The sequence below is a fragment of the Aphis gossypii genome, chromosome 2 (genome assembly GCF_020184175.1).
Source record: "Aphis gossypii isolate Hap1 chromosome 2, ASM2018417v2, whole genome shotgun sequence".
Taxonomy (NCBI): domain Eukaryota; kingdom Metazoa; phylum Arthropoda; class Insecta; order Hemiptera; family Aphididae; genus Aphis; species Aphis gossypii.
This window is the reverse complement of record NC_065531.1, coordinates 86,571,559-86,588,027: the sequence shown is the minus strand read 5'-3', so window position 1 is coordinate 86,588,027 and position 16,469 is coordinate 86,571,559. Positions and strand designations below refer to the sequence as shown.

General features: G+C 22.2%; 1 protein-coding gene and 1 pseudogene across 1 annotated transcript; both read right to left on the bottom strand.

Moving 5' to 3' along the window:
- Window positions 1–425: 425 nt before the first annotated feature.
- Window positions 426–5,215, bottom strand: LOC114118911 (protein takeout-like). The gene is made up of 6 exons (XM_027980345.2): window positions 5,028–5,215; window positions 3,302–3,394; window positions 2,636–2,783; window positions 2,438–2,574; window positions 2,224–2,373; window positions 426–865 (listed from the first exon to the last, which is right to left on the bottom strand). Exons 1-6 carry the CDS (start codon window positions 5,110–5,112, stop codon window positions 714–716), a joined length of 765 nt encoding a protein of 254 aa, XP_027836146.2. The 5' UTR covers window positions 5,113–5,215; the 3' UTR covers window positions 426–713.
- Window positions 5,216–13,408: 8,193 nt separating this feature from the next.
- LOC126549877 (protein takeout-like) lies at window positions 13,409–16,201 on the bottom strand (annotated as a pseudogene).
- Between the last annotated feature and the right edge of the window lie 268 nt (window positions 16,202–16,469).

Below are 16,469 nucleotides of genomic sequence, written 5' to 3'. Positions count from 1 at the left end.
TCGATTTTTTTCCACTAGGGGTCAAGTACCCCAGGACTCCCCCCCCCCCATAAATACGCCACTGATTTTTGACATAACTAAAATGTAACATGTCTCATATCCTTGTATAATTTCCTCTAATTTATATAATACATGTATAATGTATATATATATATTTTATTGCACTGTAGTAGGTATAATTGTTTATTTTTATTGGTACATTTATGAATACAATAATTAATCATTTTTCAGTATAAAACGTAGAAAAAAAAATTGATTATGGTAACAAAATATTCCTATTTAATTATTAAGTAACTGCCTAATTAATTTTCATAAAATAAATAACTAAATTTACCTTTTAGTTCTAAGTAAATTCGTTGTATAAATTGAATAAATTATATTTAGATATCTAAAATAATGGAGTGTGCATAAAATAAAACTCAAAATAATATTATATGTTTTTTTAATTAACTGTATTGTAAATAATTAAATTTAAACCTGTAGTGGTAACATTACATATAATTACATAAAATCTCTAAAATACATTTTAATATGTATTTATATTAATCAATCACTCATTATATTGATTATAAATTGTACAATAAATAATATAGATACCCGTTTTACCGAAATAATATCCATAAAACGTTTATGCTTATCAATAATTGTAAACTGTAAAAATATATTTACCATAAATAATGATAAAAAAAACCTACGTGCTAAAACATCTAAATTTAAGGTAAAATTATTTGATCTAACGGAATACGGTTAAAAAATTGTTGACCAATTTCTTTGAAGGCAGTACCAAAAACCTCTTCAATAGCCGGCTTCAGTTCAATTAAAAGTTCACGCCAATTCTCGTTTAAGAATACGTTCATGTTATCTCCTGAAATATATTAAAATATTATAATAACGCGTTTAAATATTTAGTTTTAAAATTATAAATAGATGATAATATTGACTAATGACTATTGTAAAGTGTAAACTCTTTATTCCACGACAAAACGAGATCTATATATGTTATTAGGTATTATGTATAAAAATACCCTACTGCTGGTTTAGAATGAAAAAGTTCTATTGTATTATTTTGAAATTTTCCAGGATAGTAGAGTGATTTTAAAATAAACATGCAATATTTGTTTAGATTTTTAAAAAATTAATTTAAATTTATAATTTAAATATTTATTAAGTTATACAAAAGTACTTAATCTAAGAAAAGTTTACTTTATTTACATAAAACAAAAAAAATCTGTTGAAAATTCCTTAAACATATGTACAATAAAGTTTTCTAACATTTTAGAAACAAATAGTAAGTTGAAGTTAGAAAGAGACTGGACAACAATTTAACTTATTTGTTTTTATGAGTTTAAAAATAATAAATAAAATTACCTAATATAAATAAACACATTATTTTTAATTTAAAGCTTATTGAGTATCATACAAAAAAAATATTTATATTTATGTTTGTTTATAATAATAATTGTATCGGTCAATACGAATCGGAATAAAAATCTGCCTCGAATTTATACTAATATTATTATTACAAACTATCTATATTCTATAGGATGAATATAAGTATAAATATTTCTAAATTCTATTTTTATCTCGAAAAATTTTCAAAATATTATTTTGAAATTTGTTGTAGATGATTTACTGTATAAACTATATACTTTCAAGCATAATTGAAAAATACTTCATAATTTTACAATTATTATTTTTCTGAATTAAAAGAAAATATTGAAATAATACATAAATCCCAGATTACAGGAGTACATTTTCTACTTATCTCTTCAATAAATAAATGATTGTGTTTCTTCATTTTAGTTTGAGTTAGTAAATTTACAAGCTTTAAACATAATTAAAATGTATATTGTTTTATAAAATTGCAAGAATTAAACCTAATCAAAATATTTTACAGATAATTTAATTTTACAAGTATCAAATAAGACAAATATTTATTAAGATATAACTAACTGTCGTTTATTATTTTTAGCTTCTAAGTATTTAAATTTATAACATAAAGTGATAATATCTCTTATTTTTATGTAATTATTTTTTATTGTACGAATAAATTAAAATTGTACTTTATAAAATCACTCTGTTTACATTAAATATCATGCACCTAATAGTGTTGTGTTTAAATTAATAAAAATTGTAAAATACGGTAATAGGAAATCCTAAATAAATTCTAACAACCTGACCTTGTAAAATCTAATAACTATAGTTAAGCAGCTCATAAATTACCTAAAGCTTTGTCTCCGTTAAACAAATTATCAAATTTTAAATTTAATTTTGAAGCTGTGAATGTCCATGATATATTTACAATTTCCAAATGCTTGTTTCCGTTCTTTAATACTGTTTTCAATTTAATATTACCAATAAGATTTGAAACATCTATAAAAGTAATAAATACAAAGTAAAATATAATCTATTTCATAATTATTGATTATAATATTACCTATATTAATTTTACATCTGCCCTTTCCTACAATTGGAAGAATTAATACTTTTCCAGATATTTCATAATCTCCATCCATAACTATAGGTTTTAAAGGATGTAACTCAATATCCACATTATTACCTTCTGGATTAAAACTGCAATAGATAAATATAACTACAATTTTAAAAACACAATTTTAGTAATAAAAATACTTACTGAATTTTATCTATAACAATGGATTTGAGGTTACCAATATCCAAATTTTTAAAATCCAATTTAATGCTAACTGGCCCTGAACCTTGATCAATTAGCAATTTATCGATTCGTAGTGGATCCATTTTAAGAATTCCCAAACTTGGAACACCTAAATTATAAATTATATTAGTCATACTACAGTGATTAATTATATAAGTATGTACCTATTATACCTAAAAAAATTGAAAAATATAAATTAGTACTACAGTAGTTTTACGCATTCACGCACATCACCGCCCGAAACCGTTTGTATTTTTAAATCAATAAATACATTTAAAATTCTTAATTTATCAACAAATTGTAAATAATTTAATTTCTTTAAAGCATCTTATAAGCATCGTGAAAATTAATTACGTTTAGAAATTTACCAAACATAGGCATAATTTGCATAATATTGACCACTGTTCCCAGTGTATTAAAAATACAAAATTATATTAATATTCAATGCATAAAACAGTGCTTCATCACGTCATATTTAAAGCATTTTTTTATTTTAAATGCGTTAAAAAAAGCTATTTCAGTGAATAAATTATGTACATATTACTGTAGAACCAATATTCATCATTTCACTTAAAATCAAAAAAAAAAAAGCATATTGTTCAATAATTTAATTGTATTTATATTTACCTTTTGCCAAATGAGGAATAGCACTTTGAACTCCTGTCATTAGACATGTATCAAAATTAGGATCACTTTGTTTGCATTGGATAAAGCCTTTAGCTGCAATAATGAAATATTAACATTTTAATTATTTATATGAAATATAGTGAAATCTTAAAATATTAAAAAATGTAAGTACGTTTCATCAGTAAAAATCAGTGTTAAAAAAATTCTAATCAAAATTAGCATTCATCATATATAATAAATTCATATAGTGTATAAACGTATTATACTGAAAATAATGTTCAATCAAAATTCCAGTCGACAATGACATAAGAATGTCTATATTCAATAGTTTTGATGGTCAGAATTAGTGAATGTCAATTTAATACATGGTCAATAATATGAAAACATAAAAATAATGTTTAAATAATGTGTATAAGTATTATGTTTGAAAGAAAATCTCATTGGCGTCTATGTTAAAATCATAAATGATTTATACAATTAGACTTATGTATAAAAAATTTAGCTACAATATTTTAAAATAATGAAAAATTTATCGAATTAATAATTTAAAAATCAACTATTAAATAATTAAACATGAATCCAAAATTGGCTTTTTCAAAAAAAATTATTTTTGAAATACAAAAAAAAAAAATTATCATCAATTATATATGTTTTAAAAGTCACAGTAAGCCAAATAATTGTTTATTTTTTCTGAACTTAAAATTTAAAAACATGTTCCAAAATTAATACAAATATTAGGTATGTAATTTAAATTATAAGTATTCCATTAGCATATTCTAATCAAAATATATTGGCCAAATGCCAGACAGAATGGAAAAATAATAACAAAATCAACTTTATAATTTATAATAATTTGTTTAAATAATTTTATAATTCTTTATATGGAATATTATTGATATAAAGCATAATTTAAAATGTATTTAAGTTAAAGGTACATTCTATTAAATTGAAACGTTTTAAGTATAAAATATTTTTATAATATCTATACTGTTATTATAATGTATAAATTCCAGTATAATAATAATATTTATAATGTTAAACAATATATAATATACAATATTATTCATCTACCGGTAGACTATAAAATGAATCTATTTGCAAAAACATAAATTTACTTTATTCAAAAATAATTTAATTCAACATGTTAATTAAGGGGGGAAATGTCATTAGGAAAACTAAAGAAATTAATCTTTAACTATTATGAAAATACATATTTTTACATGTTAGCATATTATAAAAATACCTGATGTCTTAGAGATTAAAAATATATAAATTAAAAAAAAAAATGTTTTCACTTTCTTAACACAATATACCTATGCCTTTATAAAAATAATTGAAACCTTTATTATCAACAAGTAACATATTCTTTATTATAATCATGAAACGCATCTACAACGTCAAAAATGTTATTATTTATAGTAAATTAAAATTATTAATCCACAAACTAATTAAATATTTTTTTATTTTTTATTATTTTGAAATACATATTTGATTTAAAATCTATACAATCATAATAAATTATTATAAAAATAAAAAGTAAAATTACGAAATATATTATAAAGTAAATTTGTAAATTGTCTAAGCTATTAAGTCTAACTAAGACTGTAGTATGTACTTTATACATAACTCGTAATAACTAATAACTACATAATATTATATTAATGAATTTTTATGTCAGTTTACTCTTGTACCGTGTTAGACATATAAATATAAATGTTATACGTACGTAATTTTGTTGACGGAGCTGCATTTACACACACGATGACAACGTACACAAAACCGCAAACAATTTTCAAAATATTAGCAGTCATATTGTACGATTTTTATCGGATAAATTTAATTCAACTACCGTCAACCTCGACAAACTTCAAACTCTACACAGTCTGACTAAGATCGCATGGTTTTAAAACGTTGTGAGCGTTGTTCGAGTTTAATTATTCGACTCGATTCTAACAGAAAATCGTCTCCCTTCTTTTTTCATTTTAGTTAACATTATGTATTAGTAAATAAGTATTAGGAATAGCCAAATTTACAAACTAGTTTTGCTGGTATGCACGAGTTGCACAGTAAATAATATTTTGATACCTATGGTAAATTGTAATATTATGTTAAAATGAATCACAATTAAATAACTTCTAATTATTATACATTTATACGTACTTTAATTATTTTTTTAGTTAGATACTGAATTAAAATAATTAACATGATTTAACATACATTTTTTTTAAATCTTAAAGTTTCATCGAAAAGAACAGTAATAATAAAACTAAAAACATTTTTAAACTGTCTGTACATAAGTTATAAGTAATTACAATATTTAAAACTTTAAAAACCAATAATTTTGATTTTGATCGTCAATAATGCAAAAAAAAGTTTTTTTTCAACAAGGGAATCATATAATACCAATATTTTAAGTCACGTATTAAAATATCTCTGTAAATGATTCACTATTTCACGTAGCTCATTTTTTCTATTAATTTAGTAGGTATTTTATTTGGATCTGAAATTTGTGCAACAATACCTTTATAAAAATCAGCTTAATAATTGTAATTAAATTGAAACAAAATTATGTTTGTTTTTGAAAAAAAAAAATCTAAACATTTTTTATTATGAATAGACAAGGTACACTTTAAAATACATTATAAACCGATAATTTAGGTTAAATTACGAAGTGTATATTGTCGAATGATATATACATATATAGTATACCAAATGATTTATAAAAATAGTTTTTATTATAACGAATAAAAAGATAAATGTACAATACAAATCTTCAACTCACGTTAAAAATATATTTTTATAGGTACAATAAAACTACCTATGTATTTTTATTTATTAATTATACCTCAATTTTAATATTTTCCACGAAACGAATAATACAGAATTCTAATAGAATATATTTGAAAATAATAATAGCATTTATAATTTATCCAGACTTGTAACATATCATACATAATTCATAAAAAATTAAAATATAATGGCATTCATAAATAATAGATAAAAATCTTCACTTAAACATTCATTGAACGTTTAATGTTAAAAACAATTTCTGTAACATAAGTTTACTAAAAAATGATCTGGACAATAGTAAAAACGTATGTTTAATTTATAAATTAATTTCTTTTTACAATGAAAAGCTTTTATATAATATTTATATACCTAATTAATATTAAGTTGAACCCGATAAGTCGCTCTGCTATATATTTACTAATAAGACGTAGGTATCGAGTGAACTTCATCATTGAGTAAATATGAAATGATATATTTTTGCATACAAAAATCAATATTTATATTTGAAAAATCATTCTTAAATAAAATTGTAGTGAAATGATCTTTATCATAAAAGCTATACTCAAATGTATTTACAGAACAAAATTATAAACTGTAAATATTAAATAAATGCTCTAACTATAAAATAAATCCTAAATATGTTTTTAAATGTATATGATTTATGATATTATAACGCACTGGTAAATTTAAATAAAACGGACGATACGTATAATATTATTCATATTGAGATAACGTATTTTTTACTGATCTGTGTTCTCCAAGTATTATTATGTGTATAATATGTTATACTGATTCAATTCAATTATATATGGATATATATTAGGTACCTAAGTAAAGATACCGGCATTATTAATTTTCGTCATCGGTCTTAAATATATATGACATATGTCTTTAATTTTAAACACATTCCAAGACAGTATAATTAATTCAATAACATAAGTATATTATGTTTGTATATTAAATAAAAATTAGAGTATAAGAAAAAACATGTATACTGTATACCTTTTATACCTATAGATACTCTTATTGTTATGAAAACAAAAATCGAACCATTTTTGTTATACCTACTGAAACTAATAATTTCTCACATTCCATAAGGCAAAACCGCCAAAATGAACGATTAATCTAATATTAAGATAGGCAATTAAGGATATATTTTCACTGGGGGAATATCCAAAATGTTTTACAAAACAAACAATAATTCCCAAGGTCGTGACTAATGTTGGAATTATAATATTTTCGTACAATCATTGTTTTTATTAATGACAACTGGACATCCCTAAAAATTCAACCTTCGTGGTCTACACGCAAATCATAATTTATGTATCATACTAGGCACTGTTAACGGGGTTTTAGTTATATCTAGTATTAATTTTATTTCTACTTACTAACAAGCAACGGCTCAAAATATTGTAACGAAATTCTTTGTTTATTTACTTTATCATGAAAGAACTTTGTTTACTTCTTTAACTTTAAATAGATAAAAACTATATAAATTAAACCTTATTTAAATAATGAAACAAAAAGTAGGAACTCATCTCGCTTTGCTGTAATATACAATCGTAGATACAGATTACGATATGCATCGCGAATTCATGAATATATATTTTAAAATAATTATAAATAATTAAATTCGAAAAACGATTCTAAAAAAAAAAATTCGTAAGTTATAATTAAAGATATTGTTTGTAACATGTATCTTAAATGTAAGCTGCTAATAAATTTACTAGATAGTAAAGAATTTATTAATGATAATAGACCTTGTATTAGATACGCAACGTAAATACAACACTCATCATTGAGCTGTTAGACATGTTAGTAGATAATTAATAGCTCTTTATAAAAAAAATAACCATAAATGTCTATGTATACATGTTTATAATATTAGATGTTGATAAAAAAAGGAAATAGACCCTAACTACTATTTTTCTTATATTTTTTAACTAATCTTATTTAAAATACATATAACAAAGTCAATCTATTTACTTTTATGATCAAGATCATTAATGCGTTTCATAAAATGCATACAATCCATGTCCGGCGTAATATATATTAATGCAATATTATTCGTTAGTTATGCAAATAATTTATAACTTGATTATTATGTAATACAAAGAAAAAATAATTTCTATAATTTAACTAACTTATATCTAAGACAAAAAAAAATTAATTTCCATGCAAAATCAATCGTCAATAAAAAAAGTGTTATTTAAGTACTTTTATAGACTTCATCAATATTTGTCTGATCTAGAACCAATAGCATTATGAAATTAGTTTTATACATAACTGTTGAGTAAGATAAACTCGAATCTAATAGAGTCCATTTTTCTATCAATTAATTATTGACTAAGTAAAAGCACAAATCTTAATTATAATATACTTGACAATTTACAAATTATACTGAACGCAGGAACCACAATATGTATTATTATTAAACTTAACTACTATTCTAAATAAATCAACTTCAAAGAGATATTTTTTACTTAGTCGTTTTAAAATAAATATGGTCCTTATCAAAACATTTTACGTAATTATAAAGAATAATGTATTCTCTAATTTATAATTCAGAAATAACTAATTTATATTATAACAGAATTAACAGTTTTGAATTTATGTGTCATATCGATCTGTCTTAACTACAAATTTATATTAATAACAATCAGCTTTATAAATTAAGATGATATCTACATAAAAATGTTATACTAAATATTTAAATTTATATTATACTCGTAAACTGTAGGTAAAGTGTTTAGTATAATACAGTATGTTTGTAACTTATTCTAGTACATATAATTTTAACCAAAAATTAGAATAAAAAAATAAGTATTATGAACAAAATATAATTGTACGCACAAACATTAAAGTCTTATCAATATTTTAGTGTTTGAGGTACCTAGTTAGATAGCTGTGAATCATTGTATAATACCTATCATAGTCCTTGAAATTACATTAATTAATATATAATATTAATATGTAAGATTTTTATCATTTATCATTTCTATAATTTTTTTTAATTTTTTAGGTTTTTTTTTACTTCCGACATAATATTTAATACAAAATTAAAAATATTAAGTCACAATAATTACTTAGGCTTTTAATTATATCAACAACAAATTATAATTTGGAAAAATTGTAACGTTTTTCTTATATCATAATGGATAATAAAAATAATTGATGAACTATTGTGATATTTATCAACCATCTTATAACTGTCTATATAAAATATTAAAAAAAAATAATTGACTTTAACTGATTAGTATTCAAATTATTATCACTACTATTGCTTCATAGTTTTTACTAAACAAAACTAAAGTAAAAATTTGTATTTATTTCCAAAATATACATTATAAGATAGGTAGTTAAAACTCACATCGACTAAAAACCAGTTTTTAATAATATACTGCACGTTACGTTTCCACTCCTTATAATCTTTTAACAATTTCCAAGTTGACCTTCCGTGTACTGACTTCTGATAAGTACGTAAATCAATTTTAAAATACGATTTAAAAATAATATCGTAATTTTCATTACCTACATTACTAACTACAATATATTTCCTTCGGGTTAAATTTACAGCAAAACATCAAAATAACGATACTTGCGTGTCATTTCAAAAGTGTATATTTTAGTATTTTGTAATAATATATATATTATAGTATTTTGCACGTTATCTGGTGTTTAATAATAATTAATGTTTTTCCATTATTGAAAAGTATCTAACTATACTTACAGTCAAAGAAAACAATATTTTTAACGTTGTTTATTTAATTTAAGAACTGAATTATAGGTAATTATATTTTATTTATTTATTTATTTATTGAATTAAATTTATTTATATCTTACATTTCAAATAGGTTTTATTATTTTTTACAAAAGTCTTTTTTATCTTTTAAAGATATTATATGGCATTATGTACAGCCAAAATCGAATGAATTCAAACTTTTTAATTGATTTTTCAACATATTTTCGGTTAAGTGCATTGGTATACAAAATACATAAATTATGTAAGGATAATCCTCAAATTAAAACTAAATTAATGTGTAATATGAATATTTGTAACAATTCTAAACAATCCTACCAAAAATTTCAAACTCGAATGGTTCCAAGAACTATTTAGCATGTAAAGCTCAAACATAAATAACTTTATCATGTAAAGGTGACTAAACTCAACTACCATTTGTTCTAACTTATATTTTCTATTTACTTTGTACATTAATGATGGATACCTAAAAAATACTCAAAAATATTGTTCCTCAGAGAATGCTGATAGTTTTCTGACTAATATTAAAATAAATTGTAACTTAATTAAATGATATAGTAATATGATATAATTGTTCAGTTATATTATTAATTTAACAAAAAAAAAAAAACGACTATATGTATGAATATATCATAATTAGTGATTTTCTTTATAGGATAGATAATGTAAAAGACTTAATAATACTTATAATAAAAAAAATCCAACTTTCAATGGAGACTGAACCTTAATTAGATATTAGTTTAGGTTCCTTAAATATTTAATGGATTCTGACACCGGTATTATAGTCCTAATAAAACAATTATTTTGTATATTTATCTTAAATTGATACATATGACCCCAATATTTAGAGGTTTATTCAATGTTTATACTTAATCTTTTCCACTGGAGGAATATTTGGGTTGCTAATTTCTATTACACTAACAGAGTTGATGGTTTTAATATAAATAAAGTTCTCTTAGTGATATTTTACAGGTTCTAAATATTTGTGATCTGCATTTAAACCAACACAACATGGCGATGTACATAAAGGTTTATTTATTAATGGTCTGAAATAATCGAATACAACATTGTGTACACTATGGCGTCTCGACCTAAATAACTTTATTCTCGTTCTGAGGATTGCAGGACTAATAGTTAGGTTATATGATGATGAAATTTTTTATTATTCGTCTAAAAAATAGATTCTTACATCAATATTAAATAGAAAACTAACCATATTTTAAAATTTTTAAGTTAACTACTGTAGAATCATACTAAAAATAAATAATAAAAACAATATTTCAAATTTCATTTTGGAATACAAACAATTCATCTTGGATATCTATTTTTAATCTATTTATGTAAGTATAGAAACGTTATATTACATGCACGTGGTATTTGCTTAACTTTAAACAGTAAAATATCTTAATGACTAAATATTAGATTTTTAATGAAACGATGAATGCATTAATTTTAAAATAATATATTATTTTTTTTTATCTGTATATACAATAAGTACTAAATAGTCGATAAAATGCTTCGATTTTCACTTTGGGAGTATCTTTGGATAGAAAATTGGCTCTAGTTTATATTTTAGTTAAAATTAAAAACTCCCAGTACTTTTTTTTTAATAAATAGAAAAAAACAGAAATTTTTACACAAATCCAAAATTATTAAAACAATGCTTTGTAACCATGATTACCAACATTTAAACAATCTTCGCTCAGAATCATTTTTCATCATATTATGTAATTGTTTATCATTTAATTTTGGTTACTTTTTAGTTTTTTCTACGTTATTTTGTATTTTCTATGTTTTTTAATCACTTGTGCTTATTGTAAATAATTATTTTACAAATTGTACAATTTTTTAGTTTAAAAAAAAAATCATTAATTCAAAATAAACAAACTCCATTATAGTGATTTACTCAATAACAAATTCCATTCAACACCTAATGTACAGTAGAAGCGTACTTATCTAGCTTTTTTATTTTAAAGTTAAAATAAAAAATAAAAAATACTAAAATATGTACCTATACTTGAATACGCATATTTATTCTAAAAAAATATACGTTTATAATATTAGAACTCCACTTTCCTTACAATGCTGACGTTATGAGAGCGGCTCCGTCGCTAATTCTCAGATAGGTCACTATATGGCAATTTTAGAAACACATATCATCATGTCTTAACCTAACTATAATCGTTGAAATAAATAGCATCTAACTGTTCTAAAATTAAAACCATAAAAAATATATATAAATAACCTAAATAACTCAAAACTAAAAAACTCATTAGGATACTTAAATATTCTTTAAATGTCAGATAATACCTGTAATTTAAATTTATTTTTACCGTTTGATAAATTTGATTGATTGGTCAAAAATTATTATTTTTATTTAACTTTTTGTCAGTTACATCGATTATAAGTGTTTTTTTCTTGAGCTTTTACATTTTAAAATAACTATGGTGGGTAGTATATAACAACGTAAATATGAAAATCCTAATGTCTTCTTCTATATTTTTTTTTTACTACCAGTAGGTAATATGATTAACAGTATTTTTTTCTAATTGCGTTAATATTTAATATTAATAAATTATAATCATATTAAAATATTTTTTTATAAAACATGGGCAACTGGATACCTCTCTAGTCTCTACTGTAGGATACCTGTCTATACAATAGATGTATAGAAAATAAAGTAAATATAGTAGGTACATTAAATCATCTGGTAAGACAATCATTTAAAATTGATATATCAGGGTGATTTTTTTATCAAACAACACTCATTATTTCCAAAAGTATTCATGTTTTTGAAAATATTTTTTTACATAGTTTCAAATTGTTAAAAAACAACATTTTTATAAAAAAATTATAATTTTAAATATTTTTTATCCTTATAATTTTTTAAGTTTTTTTACTTTTTTGAATGACAACATACATTTTTAATTTCATATTCCAAAGCAGAATAATTTTCTGAGTAATTCGATACATAAAAATCAAATTTAGGGTGAGTAGTTTATGAGTTATACTTATTCAAAGTTTAGACAAGCGGAGTAGTGGACAAACATTTTGCGGGGTAACCCCGTACCACTCCACTCCGCGCAGCTAAACTTTAAATACGTATAACTCATAAACTACTCACCCTAAATTCGATTTTTATGTATCGAATTACTCAGAAAATTATTCTGCTTTGGAATATGAAATTAAAAATGTATGTTGTCATTCAAAAAAATAAAAAAACTTAAAAAATTATAAGGATAAAAAATATTTAAAAATATAATTTTTTTATAAAAACGTTGTTTTTTAAACAATTAGAAACTATGTAAAAAAATATTTTCAAAAACATGAATACTTTTGGAAATAATGAGTGTTGTTTGATAAAAAAATCACCCTGTATTATAAAAGTTGTTTTTGTTATTATTTATTATAATATATTATTATTCTTTTACGTATAAACTGACACAATATAATTGAAAATAAACAAAATGCTTATATTATGGCAAAAACATGTATTGGTTTATAATTTGACTATTATTATACATTACGCTAATAATAATTGATAAAAACTAAAAAAATTAATCACTAACAATTTGCTTTAATGGAACTTGATTAAAAAACTTTTGGATAATTTCTAAAAATGCTGAGCTTAATGCTTGTTCAAATGACGATTGCATTTCGTCAAACAACTCACGCCAATTTTGAAAATATTCATATGATTTCCTAAAAATCAAATAGTACCAGCATAAAAAATATTCAAATATTCATAAAATTAATATATATTTATTTTACACTTTTAGATTATATTATGATATTATAATATAAATTAGCCATTAGATGATTTGCAATTATGGTAAATTAAGAAAATATTGATAGTAATAAACAAAGAAAATCAAGTAAAAATTTACCAACAATCAGTACGTTAACTATACCTATACTTAGAAAATGTAATATTAGATGTTTAAAGAAAGAAATAAAGAACCAATTAAGATAAATTATAATAAATTAAATTATATAACAAAGTATATTACCCAACCAATAAAAAAAATAAAATAATGGTCTGAAATCGTATGTTAATATGTATACAAGGTTGTACTTGACCTTCACTCACCAAGAGCTTTGCTTCCATTAAACAAATTATCGAACTTAATATGTATTCTTGAGGTAATAAATTTTCAAGATAAATCTTGTACTTTTAAGAATATATTTCCATTTTTTAATATGTGTATCATTTGTAATATACCAGTAAGCTTGAAGTTTTCTAGAAAAAAAACATTAATATTATGTATAAATTCTAATTTGAAACTTATATAGAAGTCAAAAGAATATTTTTTAGTAACCTAAACTAATTTTACATTATCCATTTCCTATGATGGGTAAAACTAATATTTGACCATTCTTCTCATACAATCCTTGTAAAATAATAGGCTGTTGAGCTTCAGATTCAATTGACATACTAGAGTTTACCGGATCGTAACTGAATAATCCAACATTAGTAATAACACAAGAATATTATTATTGCCGTTTATATAAATGGTTTTTTTTATTATCAAAGATCTCAAATTTATTATATCCAAATTCTTAAAGTTGAGTTTGAGTTTGATTGATGAAGTTCCTTGATCTATTCCTAATTTTAAAATTCTCAATGGATCCATTTTAAGTAAGCCCAAACTAGAGATACCTGTAAATAATATCTTCATGATATAATTCCGATAGTAAAAAATCAAATAAAAACATACACTAAATAAATCAAATATCTTAAATTATTACTTGTCAGTTTAAATATATAACACAATAATATAGTTACCCATCGCTAATTGAGGAATCGTACTTTGTAATCCTGATCTAACACATTCATTAAAAGCTAAATCACTTGTATGACACTTCACAAATTCCTTCGCTAAAACAAAATAATATAAGAAAAAATTAATACATTTAATTCTAAATTATTTACAATGATAGCATATTTTATAAATTATGGTAAGCTTAACAAAAAGTATTTATTGTTTTTATTTTTATTTTTTATTTATTTTATTTTTTTGAATCAATTGATCTAGATTTAACCTTATATTATTTTATATTTAGAAATTAAATTAATTTAAGAACTAATATGAAACTGAAAAAACATTATCATTCAAAAAAATATTTCTACTAAGGATAAAAAATTTTAAAATATTTTACTTGAATAACGATCAACTTATTGAAATAAATTTCGTTTAAAACGAATTACTTTTATAGTTTATCCTTCTACAGTTATACATTGGGAATCTAATAAAAATATCAAAAATAACCTACTTAAAGTAACAACAAGATTAAATTATAAATCATAGCAATCGGAAAACGATACTAAACGGAGTTTGGTTCACTATAGTGTTTGTAAGACTTTTAAAAGTTTTAAGTGCACATTATTTTTTAAATTACAACAAAGTAGCTCATATTAATTTCATTAAAATTGTGCTTATTTTCCAACAACTTATACGACTTAAAAAGTTAAGATAGATTATTATCTTAGCATTGTATTAGTCAATAATAGAAAAAATTAGTTAAAAATAATATGTTGTTAGTTATTAGTTATTACATTCATTAAAAACAAATCAATTTTCATTAGTTCCAATAACATTTTTAAATAATATATTTATGGGTAAATCTTTTATATTATATAACAGCTTTCTGTACCAATACAAAATAAAAATATTAATCTTATAACTGTCGTAATATAAATTTATAATAATTATTGGAATCAACTTAAAAAACTACTTAAAAATAATAATAATATACCTATAAATATTTTTATATATTTTTTTCATTAGTTTCTGTACAGGTATACTTATGAAAAATGTAAATGTATAGTTTAATTTATATAGTGTTAGTAATGAATAAATCGATAATCCAGATAATCCGATTACACCGATTGATCCTTAATATCCTAATTTGAAAATTTGTATAATTCAGATATTTGGATCTTATTCCCATCCATAGTGAGTAACCTAACCTAATCTATACTAATACATATAGTAAGTAACCTAACCTGGTAAGTATTTTTTAAAGAAGTGTTACTCATTTTTTTTTTTTATGAGATTAAATTTTTTATGACTACTACATATTTTATTGTATCCTAGTTCCTAATGTATAAATATGTGTACAGATTTTCGTGATATTCTCATGGTCTGTGTAGATTAGATTGCTTAGGTAGGTGTAAGGTATACATAAACTTGGAAATAATAGGACCATAGCTACGAAGTTGTAGATAACTCAGACCAACACCAATAACTTACACTCTAAAAACTTATAATCTACTACTCGAAGAAAAAAAAGAAAAATTAACATTCAGCTAACACAAAACTTCCATGAAAATAAATCCTTTCGTCCATCTAGAATATCATATGTCCCTCTTCTTAAGTTCTCTTATTATTACATTCAAGATGATTTGGTTAAATTTTTATTGCATTTCCCGAAGTTCTGACTGTTATCGAATAACTTGTATGAGTTTAATACTACAATAATACAATATTTATCATATTTATATAATACTGGAATGTTTTTGAGTAAAGTATATTAATTTTTTTTTTTTAATTAACCTGTTATTAAAGAATGAGTTTAATGATTAATAAATATCTCATAACCTAATTATAATGTTTT